The sequence below is a fragment of the Rissa tridactyla genome, chromosome 1 (genome assembly GCF_028500815.1).
Source record: "Rissa tridactyla isolate bRisTri1 chromosome 1, bRisTri1.patW.cur.20221130, whole genome shotgun sequence".
NCBI lineage: Eukaryota > Metazoa > Chordata > Aves > Charadriiformes > Laridae > Rissa > Rissa tridactyla.
Window position 1 is genome coordinate 111,550,040 of NC_071466.1, and position 26,228 is coordinate 111,576,267.

Below are 26,228 nucleotides of genomic sequence, written 5' to 3' on the forward strand. Positions count from 1 at the left end.
ACCTGAATTTTTAAAATTAATTAATCTGTATAGAAAATCAGTGTTTTCCAAGAATTTCTGTGTGTCTTTTGGTAATCTGAGCATGCTGAGAAGATTTGCCTTGGAGTTAGCTGTGTGTTCGAATGGTTTTAGACAGAAAGAGTTTTATTCCTATTAGATAACAAACTAAATGGAAACAACAGCCTGCAAGAGAGCATTTCCCGAGTCCATCATAATCATTCAGACCATGCTTTTGTTTTGTTGGTAAACATTGTTCTTTAATTCAGAAAACAGTTTGTACTGGCCCGGGGAAGCCTGTCTCATTTGATAATGGGCTCTGAATCCAGTGGATTATTGCAGGGATTTTATCTTGCAGTAATCTCCAGGGAGAAATGTACAAACAGCTGGGAGAGCAGCGAGGAGCTGCATTGTGCGGCAGGAGTTTGTGGAGCAGAATTTTGGGGTGCTGGAGTGGATCTCAATAGCAACATGAATCTTTTCTGTTTTTCTCTGGTAAGTGTACACACACATGTTTTTATTTAGAGGGTTTCTGAGTTGATAAACTGAACTGGTGGGTGTGTTTGGATGGAAAAAACCCGAGGTGTTATATCACAAACTGTGCAAGGGTTGCGTAATGAAAGTGAGTCTCTAGCAGGGATTAAAGTTTATGTATGAGAAATTATACATGGCAAAATATGATTCAGTAAAAATAAGATGAAACAAAAAGCGTATAATAAATGTACTGTGCACTAGCTGTGATTATTTAAAAAAAATGCAGATTTAAACCTGAGGCATTTGACCCCAACACAGTAAAACGTCTCATATGTATGTTAAAAGTACTAAATATATGTATGCTATAATTGGCTTTACGTTAGTTTTTTGAGATAGTAGTATCTTTTTTCCTTTTTAAGTAGTTCGGGAGAACTGCAAGAACTTTTAAAGCATCAGTTTTCTATTAGCCAAGCATGAATTCATAGTCCTCAGGGCTAATCCAGTCATACGGCAATATTTACTCACAGACTGAGGAGTTGATGCAAGATCCTCTTCTTTTTTTTTTTCCACTTTCTCTTTTTTTTTTCCGCCCTTCTCTTTCCTTGCCCCAAGACAACTGGTCAGAAAGAACAGGTAAATCAGGATAGGAAATCCACAGAAACTGTTTCTGTTTTCAAAGCTTAACCATCTGTCAATACCAATGCTCAGTATTAGTAGTGGTAATTAGATGAGTTTATTTTCTGTATTTACACTGCACAGTAGATCTGTTTGCCCATTTTTCATCTTTTGTCCAGATGTTTAGTATATCTTCCCCATATGCTTAGAAAGAACAATAAAAATCAATATTCAAACTGCACTGACACAAATTCAAATAGGGGAGCTGCTTTGTGTAAACTGTTGTTCCCGATTGCTAATGCTGTCTTAGTGCAGTGTACTGGTGTGCTCCAGATCATAAGGATTAAAAGCTGGTTTGGAGTACTTAAAGTGAAATGCAGTGGTATTCTAGGGTTCTGTGATGAGTCACTCATAAAAAAGAGTTCCCTGGGAATTCAAGGACACTTTTGATCATAGTTTAATGTGAATACCTGTGTATTTGTTCAAAGTTAGCAATGGCTTTGTGGTACAATCCGTAACAGCTTGAAAATACTCATTTCTGCAATTCTTTGGGACAGAACTGTTGTATCAATATTTTATTGTTCCATTGGGGCAGCTTCTGACTTTCTATGTAGTTCACTTTTTAAAAAGGTGTTGAGCCTAGTATCAGTTGAGAAATTGGCATTTAGACAAAATGCAGGGAGAACTGTGTAGGTGAGCATAGGTCAGGTTGCAGTTTCTCTCTTAAACCGGGTACGCAGCAACTGGAGCTTCTGTGAGAGAGATAATGACTGCAGTAATAATGGATGGTTCAGACAAGTGAAAGCTAGTGCCATGATAGTTTCTGTAATGAAATAATTAGTTCTGTTTAAAGATTGCTGCTAAGAAGATAACCTCCATTCTTTACAAGCTTTCTATGGGAGACACTGTGGTAATCTTTTGAGCACCTGGCAAAACATCGCACAAGCTATGAAGATCTAAAGATAATTCATAGGTCACTAATGTATTTCATAAAACTAAGAGTCCTTTACAGCCCTCCCTGTGCGTGCGACACAGTGCAGTTACTTTCTGTAATCAGACTGTCTAGCTTGCAAATGAGACGGTGACCCAAGTATGTACACTAGCTACTTTTGTCTGTCGGCTTGTGACTGTGAAAGGCTGGCAATAAAGTGGTTGAAGTATCAATATGAGGGCAGTTTTCTCCTGAAGAGGAGCAAGTCAGAAATAATGCACAGCAACAAAATAATTAGGCTTTAAAGACATCTTTTAAAGACACTAGAGGAGCCAGTTCCTCGGTAGATGCAACTAGCCACTGATGAATAGAAATGACTGCTGATTTACAGCACGTGAACATCTGGAGTAACTGCTAAACCTGAAACCATTTAATGGAAGTTTAGACTGTTGGCAGACAGAACAAAAGGAGCATTCCAAAAAAATAGTATTCGCATGGAAGTATTTTCCTCACATAGGCTGACCGACAAGACTTCAGGCTACAACGGGTGTGTGCCTGTGTGTATGTGTGTGTGCACATATGCATCTTTTTTAAAAATACATTGTTTTATAGCTCAGACAATAATTTTCTACCCTACAGAGTATAGTAGTTGAAGTAAGCAACAACCTGAAGGAATGACAAGAATATTCTGTTTAAAAACAGAGTAGAACCAGATTTCTGGCTGATCCAAAGTGGTGCAACTACTACGGTAGTTAAAGGAACATCGGTTTATGCTGTCAGATTTGACTCTCTGTGGGTTTGCTTTTATACCTATTCATAAAATTGAGACATGGTTTTAGCATGAGAGACACAGTGTTATGGGCAAGTGGTGACATGGAGGCTGAAGACGTTCAAGAGTCACTGGATGATTGCAAGGGCTTTGGAGCCTGGACTGGACTCTCCCTTCCCAGGGAGGCAGACAGAAATTATTCCAATCTGTTGCTACCTGGGAACACTTTGATCTCCTAGTATGAGTGCTCCGGCATGGGGTGTTTCCCCAGCAGTACTTTGTGTCCTGAGTTGACTTCAGAATTATTTGGTTTTTCAGCTGAGATTAATTTTGCATCAGACTTATTGCCTTGGTCTCAAGGGATTTGCAGACAAATTAGATTTGCTTTCAAAACCTTGTGTCCCTTTTTCATTTACAAAATGATCAGAAGCATAAATGTCGCTTCTTTTGTAGACATATCATGTTAAAAGGTCAACCTTAGACCCTGAATTTGCAGTGTCTTTTCCATCTTATGGTGCTTCGCATGTCAGACAATTAAATTAGAACTATACTATTTATATTATGGACAATATACAGAGAGGTGCCCAAAACAAAGAAAAACTGAATTTCAGTAAAGTTTCTGTAAGAAAGTGGATGTAAGGGGCATGAAAGGCTTCCTTACATAAGGCAATACTTAAAGATTAGATCCTACTGTCTTTGGCAGTAAGCAGTGGCATTAGTAATGGAACTAATGAAGATAGGGAAGAATTTCAGACACTTAAGAGGTGCTGACATCTTGTATATCAGAAACCTGTGTGAGAAGGGCAGTAGAGAAAGGATACAACACTCCTAATCACAGGGTTGCTCAGATCACTTATTCAAGTTGGGCGCCGATCTTAGGGTTTAAGCCAAACAAGATCCCTTTCATTTGTCTATTTCTCTTCCGTATGGTGGCTTGCTAACCACCACTTTTTCCAGTAAAACATAAAGTTAAGTATTGAGCGAAAGTCTAATCCTCTTAGTGATTGTCAGTAACATTGAACTAGTATATATTTTATTTCAATAGTGGGTTTAAAGATGTGCTGACAGCAGCGTGTAAAATATATTACATCTAATGTTATAAACTGAAACCGCCCTTGGCACATGTTTCTATGGTGCAAGATGCAGACAAAATAAATATTAATAAAAGTGGTGTAAAAGATACATTATTAATTAGATGGAGCCTCCATACGTTAAAGAAACCATAGAGTAAATAGAAAGATGCTAATGCTGCTATGGCTATTGGGATATGATGTTACTTAGAAATGGATTTGACTTAAAAATATGTGTTTTTACAAAGAGGGATTACCTGAATGTGGAAAGACCATCCTCAGAAGTGTAGTGTGAGTAGAAAAGATCTGAGTGGTTGAGCTTTGGAGTTCTTCCATGTAATCATCTTCATATACTTCTTGTTCATTTTAGCTGGGTTGCTATCATACACAGGAGCTCACATTTAAATGCTGGGCTGGAGAATGATCTGACTGCATTACTAAATGCTCGTCTCCCTGCCTTATGATCGATCTAGTCTCTGCATGCCATGACAATAATATCATGCAAAGAAAAGAGTTACAGACAATTGTTTACTTATAGATCTGAACTAGGATCTTTTCCTCCATAAAAATCCTTATGCAAAGGGCTTCAACAGGCTTTCTCATCCCATGTAGGAGAAAGGAAATGTACTAACTACTCCAGAATTACATTAATGTTTTCTTCTGCTCATATTGCTCTGTGATATATAGTGCGCTCAGGACTACTTAAAGAGTTGACGTGTGAAATGGAAAACTTTACTGACATTGCATCTTTTGGTATAAAAGTAGACCTAACTTAAAAAGAAATTTAAAAAAGGAAGCAAGAAAATTTCAATTTCAGTTAAATACCTTGAGTTGCCCTGAAAGAAAGTTATTTCTTTCAATATTTCCCACTTCCAAGGGAAACATGCTCCTACAAAGTATAAAACCAGTCAGCAAAGAAAACTCTTTGTAAACTGAAGGCGCGCATTCTCTTTGTTGGGTGCTCTCTTTCTCACTCTTTTGTGCTTTCTTGAGCATGCTTCCTTTCTTGCACTTGCTTTCTTGGACGCCCTCTCTTGCACCCCCTCTCTCTCGTGTGTTCTCACTCGTTCTTGTGCCTGCTCTCACTTAAGCCCGTTGTCTCACGCACCCTCACTCTTTCTGGTTCCCTCTCTCTTTCCCACACCTTTTTCCTTCCTTGAGACCACCCTTTCTTGTGCCCTTGTGCTCGCTCTTTGTATTGCTCAGGCTGTCTCATTCTCATGCTTTTTGTTGGTGCTCTATTTCTCTCACACTCTGTCTTTCTCACATGTTGTTTATCACGACCCTTGTCAGTATCTCTCTTTCTCTTGCACTCTCACTTTCTGTCACTCTTTCTTTCTCTCCCATTCTCACGCGCACTCTGCCTTTCTCATGCTTGAGCTCCTACATACTTTGTTGCACACACGTGCTCTCTTGCACATGCTCATGCCTTCATGTGCCCACGCCCTTTCTCCTGCCCAACGTTTCTTGCACCTTCACACTCACTTTCTCACATGCTTTATCCCTGTCTCCCTGCCCACTCTTTCTCTCTTACCCTCTATCTTATTCCTATTCTCTCACATGAACTTGCTCTTTCTCCCATGCTTGCTTTTGCTTGTACACAGTCACAATATTCCTAATGCCCACTCCTCCTTCTCATGACCTCGCTTGGTTTCTCAGTCCCCTTCTTGCACCTTTCTCATGCCCGTATGTGCTTTCTCACACCTCTTTTTTGTTACTTTGCACCCTTTCTTGTGACTTTGTTCTCACTCTTTCTCACCCTCACTTTATTGCACATGCTTTCTTTTTCTCCTACTATTTATTTCTTTGCTGCACACTCTTATTCACATGCTCCCTTTCCCTTTCTCTTTCTCTTTTCCTCTCTCTTCCCCTTCCTTCTTCTCCCTTTCCCTCTTTCATCCTTCTTTCCCTCCTTCTATCCCTCTTTCAATTATCCTTTCTCTCATGCACATGCTCACTCTTTCTCACATGCTGGTCCACCTGCTCCGTGTCTTATGCCCTTGCTGTCGTCACAACTTCAAGCCCTTTCTTCTGCTTGGATTCTTGCACAAGCTTTTTCTTGTGCTCTTTTGCTTCTTTTGTGCCTTCTCTATCTTTTTCACACACACAATCTCACTCTCCCCCCTTCTTGAACACTTTCTTTCTTTAAAGCTCTCTCTCCCTACCTTTGCTCTTTCTCTATCTAGCTCTTTTTTTTCTTGCTCTTGTTCTCCACACACAATCACTTTCATGTGCTTGCTCTTTCTCAGTCACTCTTTCTTGCACCTGCTCCCTTTTTCACAACTTTAGTCCCTTTCTTAGGCCCTTTCTCATGCCGCCACCCCATTTCTTGCAACCTCGTGCCCTTTCTTGTGATCTTGATCTTTTCCCTTCTCATGCCATTGCATGCAATTTCTCATGCCACCTTTCTCCTCATGCTATCTTTTTCCAGCACACTCTATTCATATGCTCTCTTGCTCCCTTTCTTGAACACTTACTTCCTCAATCACTCTTTATCTCTTGCTTTCCCTCTCTCTTTCCCTTTCTCTCTCTTATGCATACCCTCTCATGCCCACTCCTTTTCTCACATCTTCACACCCTTTCTTGCAGCCTCATGCCCTTTCTTACAGCACTCTAACTTTTCTTGCAATCTCATGTCCTTCCTCACAATCTTGCACCCTAACAATCTCGTACACGTTTTTCTCATGCCCACTTTTTCTCATGCAAACTTTATCTCCCTCTTTCTTGAGAGGTTTGTTTCTTGGTGGCCCTTTATCTCTCTCTCTGTCTCTCTCCCCCTCTATCTAGCTCTCTTTCTCTCGCATAGAATCACAGAATTCTAGAACAGTTAGATGCACTTGCTCTTTCAGTTGAAAAGATGGGTAGACGTAGCGCTTATCAATATGGTTTAGTGATGGTTTTTGTCAATGTTAGGTTGATGGTTGGGCTTGATGATCTGAAAGGTCCCTTCCAACCTAGGCAATTTTATGATTCTATGATAATGCTCTTTCTTGAGCTTGAGTCCTTTCTCTCAACCTCTTCTCTTTATCGTGTCTTTACGCCCTTTCTGATAACCCCCATGACCTCACCCCCTTTCTTGTGACCTCACACCCTTTCAATTTCATCCTTGTTCTTTCTCATGCTCTCACACTCATTTTCTTATGCATGCTTTCTCTCCTTCTGCCATACTCTGTCTTTTGGTTTCTGGTGCAGTCCCTCTCTCAGTCTCTTTTTGAGCTTTATCTTCCCCCACTGCCTTCTGTCTCTCCCTCTTTATTCCTCTTCCCCCTTGTTCTTCCTCATTCTTGCTCTCTTTCAGACACTATCTCCTTATTGCCATCTCTCACACACTCAAAATCTTTCTTGTGCACTTGCTCTTTCTCACATGTTAGCTCTCTTCCCTGTATCCTCACATCCAACTCTTATTGTGCCTGGTCTTTCTTGCAGATGGTCCTGCTCTTTCACCCACTTGCTTCTCTTCTCATTACCTCAATCTCTTTGTTGCTCTCTCATGCCCTTTCTCATGCCCTTGCTCCCTTTCTTGAGCTTTCACAGTCACTCATTCTCATGCACTTGGGCTCACTTCCTTGCACTCTTTCTCCCTCTCTTGAGAGCTGTCTTTCTCACAAGAGTTCTCTTTCTACCTTGCACACACTCACCAGTTCTCACATGCACACTCTTTCTCACAAGTTGCCCTGCTCTTTCTCATGCTTGCTCCCTTTCTCACACCCTCTCTGTCTTGTGGCCTTGCACCTGCTCTTGCACTGTGTCCCCCATTCTCATGATCTCATCCTCTTTCTCACAAGCTCACTCTCACTGCTTCTTATGCCCGCACACTCACTTCCTTGCACACACTTTATCTTTCCTGCACAATCTCTTTCATGTGTCATGTCTTTCTCACAAGCACCCTCTCTGCACGATTCACATATCTCTCTCCCCCTTTCTAAACTGCCTCATGATCTCTCCCACTCTTTCCTTCTCCCTGTCTCTCACTCTTGCACTCTCTGTTTCCCCTACTTTTCTCTCATGGGCACTCTATTTCCCATCCACACTTACTTTCTTGTGCCTGCTCCTTTTCTCAGGCCATCACAATTTTTCTTGTGCCAGTGCTTCCTTTGAAACACCATCGTGCCCTTTCTTGTAACATCCCACGGTCTTGCACCGTCGCATTCCAGTTTTCTCATGCCCTTATGCTTGTTTCGTCATGCCTGCTTTTTCTTCCACAAGCCCAGCACATTCTCTCTTTCCCACATTCTCTCTCTTCCTCCTTCTTTCTTGCACATCCTTTCTTATCTTTCTGATCTTTCTCTCACATGTGCACTTTCTTACACCCTTGCTAACACATGCTTGCACTTTATTTGCACACTTCCTTTCTCAAGCACTTGCCCTTTCTCATGCTCTTGCCTTTCTTGCACTCTTGCACTTCTCTGTGTGCTTGCTTTCTTGTGCTCTCATGCTCTATTGCCCTCAGCCCTGCCCTTTCTTGCTCCCACCCTTTCCTGTACTCTCATGCTTGCTCTTTCTCATGAGTGGCTTTTGTGAGCAGTCCCTCTCATGCGTAGTCGCTCTCTCTTTCACTTGTATTTGCTTTCCCATTCTCTCTCTCATGTGCACTTTCTTTTTCTTTCTCACATGCTCATTCTTTCTTGCATGCAGACTTTCTCATGCCCTCTCCTTTTCTCATGCCCTTGATTTTTTTCACACTCTCACTTTTTTGTGCTCTCACCCCCTTTCTCACAACCTTGTGATCGATCCTTTTCACATCCTCATGCTTGCTTTCTCACTCCATCCCCCTGCACCCCGTCCCACGCCCTTTCTCTCTCCTTCTTGTGCTGTCTCCCTCTTTATTTCTTGTGCATTCCCTTTCTGCAGTGCGTCCTTTCTTGTGGCCTTCCTTCTTTTGTGCCCTCCCTCTTTCTCACACCCTCATTCTTCCTAGTACATGCTTGCTGTTTCTTATGCAACCATGCTCTCGCATGCTTATGTGATTTATCCCACCCTTGTGCCTTTCTTTCCTTTGTCCACCCCTTCTTATGCCCTCACACTCACTGTTGGGTACTTGGGCTTTCTTTCTCATTTGATCTTTCTCATGCACTCTTTCTCTCCCCTGTTCTTTAGCACTCTTTCTCTCTCTTGATCTCACCTTCCCTCTTTCTCTTTCCCTCTTTCTTGTTTTATTTAGGTTTTGCTCTATCTTGCTTTCTTGCTCCTTCTTTCTCACCTTCTCTTTCCCTTTTTTCTGTCATGCTCACACTCTTTTCTCATTCATGCTGACTTTTCCTTGCACACTTGCTCTTTCTGGACATTGGCACACTCTTTGTCATGTCCACTCCTTTTCTTGTGCTCTCTCTCTCATGCCTGCTCTCTCTGTGTCACAGCTTCACTTTCTTTCTCACAACTTTGCACTCTTCCTTGCGATGTCATGGCCTTTCTTGCAGCTGTGCACTCATTCTTTCCCATAGCCTCATGCTCACTGTCTTCCTCCCTCCCTCTCTTTCTTGCACCTTTCCACACATTCTCTTTCTTATGCACTATTTCCTTCTTTCTTGCGTGCATGCACTCCCTCTTTCTCATGCGTTTGCTCTCTTGCTCACTTTCTTGTCCATGTTCACACTCTTTCTGTGCATCCCCTTTCTTGAGTGCCTTCCCTTTCTCTCACCCTTGTTCTTTTCCGTGCCCTCGCTCTTTTTGGTGCCCTCTTTCTTTCTTGTGCCCTCATTCTTTCTCATTCCTTGCCTCTTCCTCACATGCACTTTCTATTTCCCATGCACTTACTCTCTATCCCACATGCTCACATGCTTCCTCATGCACTCACCCTTTTCCTATGCCTTTATGCTCACTCCTCCTGAGGTGAGCTTTCTCTTTCTCATTTGATAGCTTTCTCATGCGCTCTTCCTTGCCCTCTCCCACCCTCATTCACTCTCTCTCATTGTTTCTCTCACTGTCATGCATTCATTCTTTCTCCCTTCCTATCTTGTCTCTTTCTTTCTCTTCTTCACCTGCTCTCTCTTCTGTGTGCATGCTCATCCTTGTGCACTTGCTTTTTCTTGTGTTATTTCTCATGTGCACTTGTGCTTTCTCATGTGCTCCACTTCTTGCATTCATCCTTTCTCTTGCTCTCACTCTTTTTCTTGTGCTTCCTATTCCTCATGCCCCCGCTTTCTAATGTGCACCTGCTCTTTTTCCACATACTTGCTTTTTCTTACACACCTGACATTTCTTGCACCCCGGTGCTTCATCTTTCTCACATGAACTTTCTCTCATTTGAGCTTTCTCATGATGTCCTTCTCTCCCTTTCTTGAGCACTCATTCTCACATGCTCCCCCTTATGTTCTCTCTTTCTCTCTCATTGTTTCTTCCCTCTTCTTAAAGGTCATAGTTGTGGGTGACTCTCTGCTGAGGGGGGCAGAGGGACCAATATGCCGCCCTGACCCACTACACAGGGAAGTCTGTTCCCTCCCTGGGGCATGGGTCAGGGATGTGATGAACAAACTCCCAGACCTAGTAAACCCCACTGCTTATTACCCTCTGTTAGTATTTCAGGTGGGTAGTGATGAAATGGGTAGGAGGAGGCCGAAATCAATTAAAAGAGATTTTAGAGCCTTAGGGCAGCAGCTCAAGGGGTCAGGAACACAAGTTGTCTTCTCTTCTATCCCACCAGTGGCAACTGTGAATAAAGAAATTGATAGGAAGAGGCAACAGATCAACTTGTGGCTCCGGGACTGGTGTTACAGGCAGGGCTTTGGGTTTTTCGAACATAGGTGGCTATATGAGACACCTGGCATGCCATTGTCAGGTGGGACACAGCTGTCCCAGAGGGGGAAAAGAATTTTGGTGCAGGAGTTAGCAGGGCTCATTGACCGGTCTTTAAACTAGATATGAGGGAGGAAGGGGAGATAACTGGGCCTGTCAAGATTAAACCTGAGGAAAGCATGCCACGGTTTGAAGGAGACCACATTAGTGAGGACTCCCACTCTGACATTTCATCAGAGAAAGGTGATAGACGTTTAGAAATTACTGCTAGAGAACAATGGGAAAACCCTTTCCTAGAAGGGGAAAAGGGTACTAGGCTAAGAGTTAACAAAGCTCATGGACAGAGCTTTAAGCCGAAAGTTAAGGGGGAAGGGGATAAAACCAGGCCTGCTGGTAATGAACCTGAGTGTCAAGGGCCAAAGATGGGGGCGAAATCAGTAGCCCAGGTCAAGTGCATCTACGCTAATGCACGTAGCATGGGCAACAAACAGGATGAACTAGAAGCCATTGTGCGGCAGGACAACTACGACATAGTCGCCATCATGGAAACATGGTGGGATGATGGTCATGACTGGAATGCTGCAATGAGTGGCTATAAGCTCTTCAGAAGGAATAGGCAAGGAAGGAGGGGGGTGTGTGTGGCTCTGTACATTAGGGAGTTGTTTGACTCTATAGAGATAGACTCTAGTGATGAAGAAGTTGAGTGTTTATGGGTAAGGGTGAAAGGGAAGGCTAACAAAGGTGATTTTGTGCTGGGAGTCTGCTATAGATCACCCAACCAGGATGAGCAGGTTGATGAGGTATTCTATAAGCGGCTGGCTGCAGTCTCGCAAACGCCAGCCCTTGTTCTAGTTGGGGACTTCAACTTACCGGACATCTGCTGGAAATATAACACAGCAGAGAGCAGGCAGGCTAGGAGGTTCTTCAAGCGTATGGAGGATAACTTCCTGACACAAATGGTAGGTGAGCCTACCAGGAGAAGGGCTAGTGGGGGACGTGGAGGTCGGAGGCCGTCTTGGGCTTAGTGACCATGAAATGGTTAAGTTTTCCATCCATAGTGAGGTAAGGAAGGGGGTTAACAAAACCTCCATCTTGGACTTCAGGTGGGCAGACTTTAGCCTGTTCAAAACCCTGGTTGGGAGAGTCCCGTGGGAGGTAGTCCTGAGAGACAAAGGAGCCCAGGAAGGCTGGACGCTCTTCAAGAGGGAAATCCTAAAGGCCCAGGAGCAGGCTGTCCCCATGAGGCGCAAAATTAAAGGGCGGGGAAAATGGCCGGCCTGGATGAACAAAGAGCTCTTGATGGGACTTAAGGAAAAAAGGAAGGTTTACCACCTTTGGAAGAGGGGACAGGCAACTCAGGAGGAGTACAGAGATCGTGTTAGGTCATACAGAGAAAAAATCAGGAAGGCAAAAGCCCAACTGGAACTCAACCTGGCAATTAGTATAAGGGACAACAAAAAAAGTTTCTATAAATACATCAACAAAAAGAGAGTGACAGAGAATGTCCATCCCTTACTGGATGCGGGGGGAAACCTTGCAACCAAGGACAAGGAGAAGGCTGAGATACTGAATGCCTTCTTTGCCTCTGTCTTTAATAGTCAGACCAGCTACCCCCAGGGTGTTCAGCTTCTTGGGCTGGAAGATAAGAATGGAGAACAGGACAACTCCCCTGTAATCCAGGAGGAAGTAGTTAATGATTTGCTTATGCACCTGGACACGCATAAGTCTATGGGGCCGGATGGGATTCACCCAAAGGTTCTCAGGGAGCTGGCAGGAGAGCTCACCAAGCCTCTCTCCATTATCTATCAACAATCCTGGTCAACAGGAGAGGTGCCGGATGACTGGAGGGTGGCCAATGTAACGCCCATCTACAAGAAGGGCCGGAAGGAGGATCCCGGAAACTACAGGCCTGTCAGCCTGACCTCGGTACCGGGAAAGATCATGGAGAGGATCATCCTGAGTGAGCTCTCAAGGCAAGTGCAGGGCAGCCAAGGGATCAGGGCCAGCCAGCATGGGTTTATGAAAGGGAGGTCCTGCCTGACCAACTTGATCTCTTTCTGTGACCATGTGACCCGCTTTCTCGATGAGGGGAAGGCTGTGGATGTTGTCTACCTGGACTTTGGTAAGGCCTTCAACACCGTCCCCCACGGCATTCTCCTGGAGAAACTGGAGAATCATGGCATAGACAAGTGTACCCTCCGCTGGATAAGAAACTGGCTGGATGGCCGTGCCCAGCGAGTTGTGATTAATGGAGCAAAATCTGGTTGGCAGCCGGTCATCAGTGGTGTCTCTCAGGGCTCAGTTTTGGGGCCAGTTTTGTTTAATACCTTTATCAACGATCTAGACAAGGGGATTGAGTGCACCCTCAGTAAGTTTGCAGATGACACCAAGCTAGGTGGGAGTGTTGATCTGCTTGAGGGTCGGAAGGCGTTACAGGGGGATCTAGACAGGTTGGATCAATGGGCCAAGGCCAGTGGGATGAGGTTTAATAAGGCCAAGTGCCAGGTCCTGCATTTTGGTCACAACAACCCCAAGCAACGCTATAGGCTTGGGGCTGAGTGGCTGGAAAGCTGCCCAGCAGAAAAGGACCTGGGAGTGTTAGTGGACAGCCGGCTTAACATGAGCCAGCAGTGGGCCCAGGTGGCCAAGAAGGCCAACAGCATTCTGGCTTGTATCAGGAATAGCGTGGCCAGCAGGAGCAGGGAAGTCATCGTGCCTCTGTACTCGGCACTGGTGAGGCCTCACCTCGAGTGCTGTGTTCAGTTTTGGGCCCCTCACTACAGGAAAGACACTGAAGTGCTGGAGCGTGTCCAGAGGAGAGACACCAAGCTGGTGAGGGGTCTGGAGAACAAGTCCTATGAGGAAAGGCTGAGGGAACTGGGCATGTTTAGTTTGGAGAAGAGGAGGCTGAGGGGAGACCTCATTGCCCTCTACAACTACCTGAAAGGAAACTGTAGAGAGGCAGGTGTTGGCCTCTTCTCCCAAGGGAATAACGACAGGACCAGAGGAAATGGTATGAAGCTGCAGGAAGGGAGATTTAGATTAGATATTAGGAAGAATTACTTTACTGAAAGAGTGGTCCGGCACTGGAACAGCCTGCCCAGGGAGGTGGTGGAGTCACCATCCCTGGAGGTATTTAAGAAACGTGTAGACATGGCTCTTCAAGGCATGCTCTAGTGCCCAAGATTATCGGTTTGTGGTGGGGTGTTGTGTGTGGGGTTGTGGGTGTGGAGTTTAGTAGGTGGGCGCTTTTTCTTTTTTTGTGTGTGTGTGTTTGTTTGTTTTGTTTTTTTTTTTTTTTTATGTGGTTGGACTCGATGATCTCAGAGGTCCCTTCCAACCGCTAAGATTCTGTGATTCTGTGATTCTTCTGTCTCCCTATCTCATTTCCTTCTCTTATTCTTGCTCTTTTCCTCCCTTCTCTCCTTTACTTATTTTTCTTTCTCTCTTTCTGCCTTCTTTTTCTCTTTTCTTACCCTCTTCTTCTCCTCTCTCCATCTCTCTACTTCTCCCACTCTTTTCCCCATGTTTTTCTCTCTCTCATGCTCTCTCTTTCACACAAGCTCTCTTTTATGCTTCCATTTCTTAATTAAATACTCTTTTCGCCAAAGTATTCCTTATTGAGGGAGAAGTATATGGTTACATTTTACATTATAGAACCCCAGAAGTCTGTAACGAGGTTTTAAACTCACCATTTTTGTCTAGAAATGTTTGATCCACAACTTCAGATCTGGAGTCTGAAACATCATTGCTACATGGCAACATAGTTACAGTAAGAAAAAATAATATTCTTATGAATAAATGCAGTTGCTGTGAAAACCCAGGCTCAGATGGCTGTTAGGAGCACAAGCCCTGTGTAATGTCCTTCATAAGCCATGTGCCACTTTCTCAGGAAGCATTAACTCATTAGTTCCTAGAATAAATTCCAGTATATAACTCGAGTATTTTCAAGAGGTTCAACTTGCAATATTTCTCCCACAACATTTCTCTTGGCTTATCAAGAATCTAGTAGACTGAAGCAAATAAAGATCCATAGATAAACATTGTGGTTACAAAAACGAGTCACATCTTTGAACTGCTGTTTCACCAGTCAATAATATTGCCTGTAAAACTTCACATATTAACAATATAACTGCAAATATACATCTGTGTTTATCTTCTGTATTAGAGAAACAAACGCTTTTAAATAATAATATACCATGTTAATTTCAATGGTGTTGCTCTGCTGTAAGTCTCACTGCTGTAAATTTGATTTATTCCTTAATTAATGCAGTTAAAATCAGTAATCAAAATTCATTGGGAAAATATTCATTGCAGATCAAAGTGGCAACATCTAAAATCTAGGATTATTAGTTAGAGTGTCTTTAGTTTTGCCATCTGCTTTCTTTTAACTCTTGAATTATGGAATGGTGGGGTGTAGATGTAGTCCTGTCTCTTGGAGCTGTGGGATAAATGTGAAAATTTTAGTTTCTGTTAAAATGCTTATATTCTTGCTCGTTGGAAAAAAAGAACATTTACATGTGCACTATAACTTAGAATTCAAAAATTTGAATGCAAATGGAATTTATTTTTAATTATGGCCATTCTCATTATCTTGGGAGCCTAAATCATGACTCTGAAATTCTGGGAGCTGGCAGCATTTTTGCCATTTATTTTTGAGGAATAGGGTTACCTTCTGCATCAAATCAACTTTTTCCCATGAAGAAGAAGTGCTAATTGTAGAAGTTTTTTATAGTGTATATAGAAATTGGCATGGTTGATAGTTTTCATCATTTTCACAGGAATTTTCATGTAGTATTCAGATGGAGATATACACCTGATTTTACCCATTCTGAGCAGTTAATATTCATTTTTACTGCACCTTCAGCTTTACCCCTGCCTATCTGTGTAATTTAAGCCATGATGCTGTGAACTCCAGCATTAGGAAAGAATTAAGTACAGGATTTCAAAAGACAGGGAAGGAAAATCACTCTTTCTATTTTGTAAACCACAGAAACTGTTTGCTTTTTTAATTACTATTATTTTAATTTTTTTACAAGTGTTCATCTTTGAAAATCTGTTTAAATATATTTTAGGAGGGCTCAATGGACAGCTTGTATGAACCTGTCCCAGAACATCAAGAACCCAAGGATACAACTACTACTGAAAGCCGGGCTGGCAGTCCAGTGACCGTGCATGTAAACTGTGGACCACCTGATAGGTCTATGTCTTTGGTAAGTAAAATCTATTTGCAAAGTATGCAATTTATTTTGAAAAAAAACTATTGGTTTTTTTTATGCAGGCACACGTGTTCAGCTGGCTTAACTGCCAGTTGGAGCTACTTAGGCTCTTTGTAGCCACTGTTCAAATCTCATCCCTGTAGCCAATGACCTGATTTCTGTCCAGTCTTAACAAGCACACTTGAAAAACAGGTCATGAGTTTCTATACAGCTAGCAGCAAAGTGAGATTAGTGCAGCTTCACTGTACGAGGGAATTTCTCTTTGTAAGTAATAGCATATGAAAATGCTGCGTACACATATTAGTAGAGTTTGTCTCTACAGGATATACTATTGGTGTCTTTTGTTGTCCTTTTTATTAACAAAAAAAGGCATTTCTAAAGTGTGGATTGTATTAATTTTGTAACTACTGACAGCATCTGGAATAACCTTTACATTTTACAAGATTTCATTGGGTAAACATGTGAAGAGGCTTGTCTTCTGATTTTTTTTTTCTTCCTACATAATGTTACTCTACTTAATCCTTTATTATTGGTATGTTATTGGTATAATATATCATTGGGGCTTTGACAAATACTTTAACGTAATATACTAAATTTCATAATCTTTTTTCATTTCTTAATCTCTGTTCTCTTCTTTACAATGCTCCTTCATTTATAATTACTATCTCTATCTATAGCAACATATGATGCAGTCTGGTGAAGGAATAAAGAGAAAACGGGATGTTTATTATTCAAAGATGACAGATTGTCCTCCCTTCAGAAATTATGCCAGGCTTTACCCATACGCACTCTGGGTTAGGTATCATGTACCTATGAGACTGCTGGGCCTATGGTGTTGCAATATCACAAAGCGGATTTGCACACAGGACTTGCGTGAAGAGAGTGCTGGATAGAGTGGGATAGCAGAAAGGCTGGGAATTGTGGCAAGCATCTATTGAATTCCTAGAGGAACGGAAATAGCTTGTTCTTCTCAGACCCTTCTGCTGCAACCATCTCTACTCCGCCCATGTCTCTCTCTTCCAGATAATCACCTTGGTGCTTTACATAATGGTCCTGGTTTTGAGAGCATAGCAGTGCAGAGATCTCAAGATGATTCCTCATAGCATCAGTGCAGATCTATGAGTGTGGGCTCTGAAATGTGCCTGCATTATAATTTTACTGTAGTAGGTGGGAGATGCTCTCCTGTGGGACAGGTTTCTCCCCCTTATCAGGTTGTGACCTTGTTACTATAAAAAGGAGCCAGCTCTACTCTGTTCCAGCTAAGCGTGTTTAATCATGGTTGTGAAATATGGCTGTAACCTGATGCTAGCATGCTTGCAGTATTTCAGTTGTGTGAAGCTCTAGCTATTTGACTAGGGCTGTGTTACACAACTATGTTGAAACATGCCATTCTACTGACAAAGGTGGACATTATAGTTCAGCTCCTTCATCTCTCCAGTCATTTTCCCCTTTGCTGTGACTACAAACCAACTTAATAGTTAATGACAACTACACTAGTATTTCTTTGTCCAATAGACATTTATCTACTAGGAACAGAATTTAGACAAAGTAAAACAAAAAAATGAAAGCAGGTTTGTTTTCTGGTTTGTGCCCAGCATGCCGCATATGACCTCCTAATATACTTTGCAATAGATAGCTACCAAAAATTATCCTTTATCTTCTCAAGGTATGGTAGAGACACATCCCTAGCACTGTGCTCTGCACCAGGTTTTCAATGTGTAAGACTAAGAATTAAAAGTGCAGTGATAGTTTACATCAGGCTTTTTGTTTCTTGCTTTTTCTTGTTTTGTTCTGTTTTCTGATTTGACAGCATTACTTCAGAATCTTCATCATATTAGTATAGAGTTAGGTTTCATAAATTTTTCAGCGGAACAAAAGTAATCAACCTATTCAATACAGAACTTTATTTTCATTGAGACAGCCTAGAGGAGCAGGTTTGCTACTAGTGTAAGATTAGAAACCCTTGGAAGTTAATTTGAACCCATTGTAGCAAAATGCTTTTCTCACTGCTTAGTGCATGGCACTTGGTAGTCCATGAAGATACATGTACAACAATGAAGAGAAAAATCTAGCACTTTGGTTTCTGCTAACTGTTATCGTACATTTCTGTCTTCCTAAAGAGGATATTTTAGTGATGGCACATTTATTCATCACTGATTTAAATTTCATTGTCAATAAAAGTAATGGTAAATGGGTAAGCAAACTCTTGGCTCACTAGATATTAACAAGAAGCTTCCTAAGACTGGCTGTGGGTTTTATTTTGTTCTGTTTTGAGATAATATTCAGCTCAGCACTTAACTAAAAATAACGGCTGGATGCTGTGTCACTGTGCTGGCTGTAGAATCAACGCGATTATTTATAAAATACTCTCTAGAAATGGAAAACAAGATTAGTGATGACGTGTCAGCAGTAAGACCTATGGAAAAATGCCGCTAAGGCCAAAGGACTATGTGTAGTCTTATCTGCTATTTCTAGCATGTGAGTTATTAGACCTACACCTTGGATGAAGCCGTTAAGCTTATTAACTGAGCCCATTTGTACTTCTCTCCCATTTTTAATTCCGTCACTTGGTTCCAGGCTGCAGGGAGGCCCCCACAGCATGATAGATTCAGGACATTATTGGCTCCCTCAGGCCCTGATTCAGCCATCTATCATTATTCAGTAATGCACATACTTAAGTGCACTGCTAAGTAGGTATGGGCTTGACTGTACGTTTAAATGGTTGGTTGAACCATGGCCATGCAGATTCCGCAGAGCTGTTAAATCTCCTCAAGTCGGAGCAGCTCGGCACAGCACATTTACTTTTTAGGAGGCTTTGCCCCTTCCTTTTTTCTATACAACTTCAGAAATCAACAGGGCAGGCGTTCAAGCTCTGCTCCCCTCAACTTAATTGGAGGCTAGTGCTAGAGGAAATTTGTCCTTATACCGCAGCAAGGTAGTTATTTTCTTGCAGTTATCTTGTCTGTTGTGATTTGTCCTAATCATAGTTGGGCTGTGACACTCTTCTGGAGAAGTGGGAAATACAGGGTACTGTGGTCGCTGAAGCTGTGTAGAGCATAATTCAGTGAACATACTCTTTGAGCACCTTTTTGAACCATGATTATTTTTGCTCCTGGACAAATATCTGCCCAAACAACACTTCCTGGATGAAGAATAATCTTTCTTCCATGTACACTGTTCTTCTCCTTCACGTAACTTAGAAGACCTGTTTAGTATACAAAATGTTTTGCCTGGGATGTTCCCACTCTGGGTTTCTATGGTGCTGTCATGTGCCTGTTATACACACTCACCTTTTGATTTTAATCCACTCAAGGAATTGGCCTGTTAACTTTTTGGCTATTTTGGCTATTGCTCAGCTTCAGTAATATTCTCAGACAGAAAGAGCAAATGTAGATTTTTGGAGTTGATTTTGAACCTTATACATAGCAAAGTTGAATCGGATCTTCCTCAGAAACAGTTTGAATTATATGGGTGCTCTTGGCCTTAACTATGCTATTAACTGGGAAACTGAATTTCTACCTTTTGTAGCTTGGTGTTACAGTCTTCTACCTCATGAGCTGTCTTAAGCTTCTCAAGAAAAAGTCTTCAGTATTACAACTATTTTCATATATTTCCTGTCAGATTGCAATCACAAAATGTCATGAGATCCACATATTTTTCAACTGCTGACCGTGATATGATCAACTACCCTGTATATCAGAAAAGTGACAAATAATTTATCAGTCTTTCTAAGTCATTGCCAGGAAAATTACAATCAGTCATGATACCTGCTTTAATCTGCAGTGTTATAACTGGCATTTGATTCCTGTGAGGGAAAGTAGAGAGCTCGTTGTCTGAAACGATCATTTCCCTCTTTGCCAGTCTTAACAGGTGCAGGAGCTCTAGCTTTCTCAGCCAGCTTGTAAACACCAAAGGGACTCATTCAATTCTTTAATTTAGAGTTATTCGATAAAAGCAGGGAGGAAAGTACTTTATTAAGAATTTCATAATGTTGAATTTCCACGTGTGCGGTTTGTTTTTAGGAAACAGGTCGTTCATATTTGGGATAAGGAAGGAAAGATTTGTTCCCATAAACAAGGTAATTGTGCTCTTCAGAGAATCTGGAAGGTAGAGTGTATATTAAACTTAATTTACATTCTAAGATAAAACACGTTTTTAGAACTTCTTCACTCCTAGTTTCAGATTAAAGTTACGTAGGATTTTAAGTGCAGTCAAATACTGAAAAGATACTTAAAAAAAAAATACAAACGAGTAATTTATTCTTGTACCCCAATTTAGCCATCTGATTCAGACATAGCAGGAAGAGGGGTGTCAAATAAAAGGTGCCATTTTTAAATGGCATTTTAAACCCACTGTCATATTTCATTGTGGTACCGCGTCCCGTGATATCCAGTGAACTCACATCAGTATCATCTCCATGTATGATGTAATGCCATACATGTATGTTTTGCTGGATTTTAAGAAATCGATGCTGAAGCGTTGGTTTCAAATCATGGAGCAAAAGATTCAAGCTACAATTCTATGGTTCATGTTCCACACCAGGTGTTTGGCATGTGAAGATGTGAATTAATAGTCTTTCCGGGTATATGGCCACACTGAGGGCCCTGTGTCCATCTTTTTCCCTGTAGCATATACGGATTCTGACTTACAATATCCTCTGGTCTCTGACCTCTATGCGTAATGCTTCCTTTAACAAACCTCTTTGAAATCAAGTATTTGAATTTTTTAATGAGGTGTTGACACTACCCTTTTAGAAGGGCCTTAAAATCACATCAAATCAAAACGATCATTTTTCAACTTCTCTGTGTGCCTGTGCACCTCCTCTAGTCATTTCTTCAGAGCTACTGAAAAGATTTGTCCCAGGATTAAAATGCTAAATTTTTTCTCAGCAAGAAATTTATCTTACATTGCTTGCAGTATTTCAAAGTCGATGATAAATTCTGTTTACTCTTTTGATCTGTGCACAGCATCTGTGAACAGATCTATACATGCAAAAAAAAATTCTGTGGAAACTGGATACAATTATTAGCATTCACAAATGTCCAGGCGCTAACAGGACCTCCTACACTCAGCTAAAATAACCTCAGTGCAGTAAACAAGCCTTTTCTTAATGTGCTTTCCCGAAGCAGCTTAAAAAAAATCTATAATGGGTTTCACTGAGAGGAGGGGAAAAATATAAAATGCTCAATTATGCACTTACATCGTTTTATGTAGTACATGTTTTGGCTTTTCATCATGCAACCTGGATGACATTTTTAAATTACTGTGGTCAGAGACATGCAGATGTAGACAGTGCTACACGAAGGAAATAAATTAAACATAAGAATATGAGAAATAGGTCCATACACTGAAGTTTTCATATTTGTAAAATAATGAATGGTTATATATTTTTTTAATGTCTCTTGTTGCACAGCAGATTGAAGTGGCATTCATCATGGACATTTTTATCCCAGTTTCATTTCTGCTTTCCAGGCTGGAAGAAATAGATATGAAAGTGATACAGTGCTTTGATATTCTGTCTCAGGAGATATCAAAATAGTATAGGGATCAGAGATCTGTTCTGTCCTAGCTTGACATCCTCAGGTTTTCTTAAAGATAAAATTAACTTCAAGTCCCAGGGTAACTGTGACAGCAAAAATGCAGTGAGATGTTTTGGCATCACTTGCAGAGTGAGGCACCCTTTTCTTCACTCTTTCAACACCCACATAACTCTTCTCTTCCTTCCCACATCTTGTCAGGGTACATGTCATCTGGGCCCTGGGGGCTGTATGATCTTGCCTCCAGGACAGTGCTTTAGTCTGATTCGGTGCCCCTCAGAGCCTTGCCAGGCCAACTTGTACAATTTTCAATTTTACTTGCAGAGTTTCCTGCTCTCTTCCACATTCCTCTGTGGGTAATGGGGTCACAGAGTTTGCATTCTTCTGCATCCCCCAGAAAGCCCCACCTCATTGTAACGTGTGTGTATTTTATCCTCATAAAATTTGAAAGAATCATACTATAGAAGAAATGTGATATTCATCTTTGGGGTAATAGTCTTGTTCTGGTTTTTCAGGGGTATTACAGTCGTCAGCTTCTTGGGAACCATGGATATTGAAGCCTCCTAAAATCAGGACACATAACTACATATATTCTCTGCTGCACTGTGTCCTCCACAGCTTCAGCTGTTGGAAAAAGACTGGAAATTTTAGTGGACATCAAAAACATGTATCCAAAGTACATCATTCATTGTCTTTCCAGTGAGGAAAATGTTATGTTTGGATTAAACATTTTTTTGATTTTCATAGACTTTTTTTCTCTATCTTTTTAAAAGGAATTTCCTGACTTTGAGAACACAGTGACCAAAAAAAGAAAGTAAGTTGAGACCTGTTTGAGGTCTACACAGTGTCACTATGTTTGTCTGTACCTTTCCTCCTTGTTGTTTTATTAATGTTTGTCAATGTTGATTTAATTCTCATAGTGTACATGTATTAATGTTGCAGCTGGAAAGCAAGTAACAAGCTTGTAATGCATTACTAAAGCTCTTTTGCCATGATTTTTTCATATACATAAAGATTTCTTCCAAAATATCAGAACCAGGACAGCTAAAATCAAACGCAGTTAATCTGAGCTTTGTTTAACCATATGTCTGCTTTTCTGAAAGATTGAAGTGGTAACCTATTTTGTAGCATGTTTGTACCATTGACCTGATAATCTCCTGAAGAGTTTTTTGTTTGTGTTTTTAATCCAAGTAAAAAAATCAGTTTGCAAAATGATTCAGATAAAGCAGGTCAGACTGTATTTTATCAAGTATATTTGTGACAGCAGCATGCTTTGTATCCACTCATTAAGACACAATGCTAAAGTGGGCTAATGATTATGATTAATATATATTAGTAAGTAGAGGAATTTATTATAAAATTTCTTTTTTGGCTTCAGGTTGAAGGCTATTGCATTACTGAAGTAGTCCCCTTCAGATGAAATCTGAAATCCTGCCTAATGGAATGATAAAGACAGATCCTAATCTGTCTGGCTGTGACAGACATGAAAATCCCTGGACGCTTTTATTTATTTTATTTTTTTTTCATTTTTAGGTGGGGTTCCACTAAAATCAGAAGATCAATGTTATCTATGTCTGTTGCTGAGAAATGTCAAAATAGATAAAGAATTCAAAGAAAATTAAGAGCTCTTTTGTCTTAAATAACAGTTTTAATCTATTTCGGTCATCTGATAAAAACGCTAGTAACTTATCAACTGAAAACACAGAGATGTATACACTCAGAGCTGTGAGATCTCAGTTATCTGTGACCATCCAGGGCCCTGTGAAAATGCTCCCAAAATTGCATTAACTAAAGTATGGACATAACTTTATTATTCATGGTTTTCTCATTGTTCTTTAACACTTTTAAGGAAGCCAAAGGTAGGTCTTACCTGAGATTTATCCTACCAAGTGCTACCAAATATGATGCAATCACCTGGCTGCCTAAGGGTCTCTTGCTTAGAATACAAATAGCAGTCTATAGCTACAGTGTCAAAACTTACAATGCAAATAAAACTATTCTGTTCTAAAACTAATCCTATTCTAAATGAATTATCAGAATTTAGAAGGGTTGTCTAGATCATTTGACTAAATATAAAAAATGAGTAAGCTGGATGAAAATAATTTCACTCAACATGAAAAGATTTTGCAATGAAAATTGTTTCGTTTTGAGTGTCCAGCCATCACTACATGACAACCCCACTGATAATGCACAAATTTTCACCTTGGACTTTTCTGTAGATATGGAGAAATTGAACGAGGAATTACCATTCTCTTTTTCTTACTACCAGGCAACACGGAAGCAGCAAATGAAATACAGTAACAGAAACAAAGCAAACAGAAGTGTGCCTTATTTAGGCAGGAAGAATTAAATTGTGGAACTCTGGAAGCAAAAAAAATCCAAGTGGTTTCAAGAGGAACTAGTGCTTACAAACCTTAAAAAACCAATAGTTCAGTTGCACCCGCTTGCTCAGGAAACCCTTTAGCACCTACATGCCTGAAGCTGGGAGAAGGATCCCAATTTTTGAGCTCTTTCCCTTCTGCTGATCGTCGGCACAGATTAAAGAGTCCCTGGTTGCATCTAGTATAACCTTCTGGCTTCATCCTCTAGCTCATAAATTACTATCCATTGGGTTTTTTATGGATAAAGTGAAACAAATTAATTCACAGCGTAAATCTGTGTTAATTCAAAGATTTCTTTTTCTTCAATTAAGTTAGTATATTCTTTAAGTCATCGTTTATAAACCACTGACCACAGATGGAAGAATGAATTGGGACTATTTCTTCGTGTACGTGTTCAAAAAGCTCAAGGTTTATTTGGGCAATAAAATGTCACTCAAGGTCATGGGGATGGCATGTTCATATGTAGCTTTTTGGTTCAATCCATTATTATGTGACCAAACTTCAGACACAAATTTCTAAAAGTTGTAGGACATTTCAGATAATATCTAAAGAAAAGTATCTCTTATTTTCTTCCTGATCGGCTCCCTGATTCAGTCATGAATTCTTCATTCCAAAAAGAATCTTGAATAACATGTTTTTACAGAAAAACTCAGAAGCCTTCGGAGCTTTGTGTGGCATGTGGGAGTAGATGATTGGGTGAATGAGAAAAGCCAAGTAACTCCAATTAAAGCCAGTGGGAATTGTACAGCTAAATCCCTGTGCCCTGCTTTGAAGAATTAGGTTGAAAATCTCCATATTTGATTAAATGTGCTTTCGTTTTTCATTCTGACTTTCAGCTAACGGTAAATTCTTTTAATTCTTTTAGATCCATCCAGAAGTCCATGTCTGAAAATGAAGCATTTGGTTAGTAACTGCTTAAATCATTTACTATATGCTTTCACAGAACCAACTTTAATTAAGGGTCTGATTTGCTTTACAGCTGTTGCAGCAAATGCAAAGCAAAGGAAAAAATACAGTTAAGCTATCAATATATTCCCCCCACACCTTCACAAATACATTTGTAGGTAGATACAGAAAAAAATTAGTTAAACATTTAAAGAACGTTTTATGGGACGGCATGAGAAATACTCAGCAGTGTTTCTTGTAATCATTTCAATAAAAAATTCAAGTATCTCTGATCTAACCAAATTCAGGTCACTGCCCATTCCTATATCAAACTTCTTTGCTTCAGTTTTCACAAACAAGCTCACCAAAGAAAAAATTCAGGTTTTTTTTTTTTTAAACCTGTCCTGACACTGTGTATTATTATCCAAACTTGTGTTTCAGTGGGTTATGTTTTGTAAATCCTTTGTGGGAAATAATCATCAGTTTCTTAAAAAGTTAAAATTACTGGGTTTTTTTTCAGTGAGTGCTTCCTGTTAACATTCTATTATTTATTCTCTGGAGCTTGGGTTTAGTTGTTGCATCTAGCCCTTACTGAGTAAAGTGGTTATTATATCTGCCTGTAACAATGCAGCAATATTTCATAACAAGGCCTCTCAGATAGATGAAAGTTCCCCTATTTTAAGACTTCATTCTGTAGCTCCACACTGGGAAGACTTTCATGCAGGACAGTATCACTTGGTCTGCAGCATCCAGGCTGTAATGAATTCCCATCATTTGACAGAATCAACATGTGCTTTCATAAAGAAAATTTTCTGACATAGAGTGAAACCTAACATTAAAAAAACCCCAACCAACCAACCAACCAAAAAAAAAACAAAACCAGAAAGCACAAAAACTTCATGGTTATCAACATGCTGTGAAGCATGAGGGCTTTGAAGTTCACTGAGAGAACAGAAGAATAGCCATCTTGTACTCAAAGCCAACCTAGTTTCTCCCATTCAAGCTGAGACAGTATTTGCCTTGGAGCACGCGTGATATAGATGTGGGCATCTTTGATGCTACTTCTTGCTAACACGCTAGCTTGTTAACTGTAAAATTAAATAATATTTATACAATTCCTGGAAGCAAAATAAAGGCACAGATGTTCTGTGGGCTCCTAGGTCCTAAAAGCAGGGCTAAGATAACAAAAATTCTGATCGTGTTTTAACAGTGTTAAATGAGATCTTAGACAGCAGCAAAAGATGATAAAACTTGAAGTCTGCCCACAACAAATACCATCCGTCCATCAAATTTCATATATTGTGAAATCATCAATTTATTTCTGTGTTCAAGCAGACACTACAGTGTTCTGCAAGCTTGTTTGATTTGCATTCTGATGCTATTTTTATAGACTTTCCTGTTATTTCACAGGTTTGCTATGAATTCAGGTGACTGCTCTCTGTCCTTTTACTTTAGACAGGAAAAATGTGAATGGCACACTTTGGCAGGGTTCCAGGAAGTCGCAGAATGATTCGTACATCAGAAGGCACTGTCAGCTTGAAGGTAATTGCTAAATATATTTCAGCTGATTTTGCATTTTCCACAAAGTATTTTAAAGGGCACCCAGGAAAATTTTTCA

General features: G+C 40.6%; 1 protein-coding gene across 1 annotated transcript in view; it reads left to right on the forward strand.

The window, feature by feature from the left end:
• Positions 1-391: 391 nt before the first annotated feature.
• SAMSN1 (SAM domain, SH3 domain and nuclear localization signals 1) overlaps positions 392-26,228 on the forward strand; it is a 95,285-nt gene continuing 69,448 nt past the window's right edge. The window contains exons 1-5 of the mRNA XM_054182329.1: positions 392-492; positions 15,664-15,801; positions 22,118-22,158; positions 24,591-24,628; positions 26,066-26,152. Of these exons, the coding sequence (XP_054038304.1) occupies positions 469-492; positions 15,664-15,801; positions 22,118-22,158; positions 24,591-24,628; positions 26,066-26,152 (328 nt within the window). The 5' untranslated portion in view covers positions 392-468. The remainder of the gene's footprint in view (positions 493-15,663; positions 15,802-22,117; positions 22,159-24,590; positions 24,629-26,065; positions 26,153-26,228) is intronic.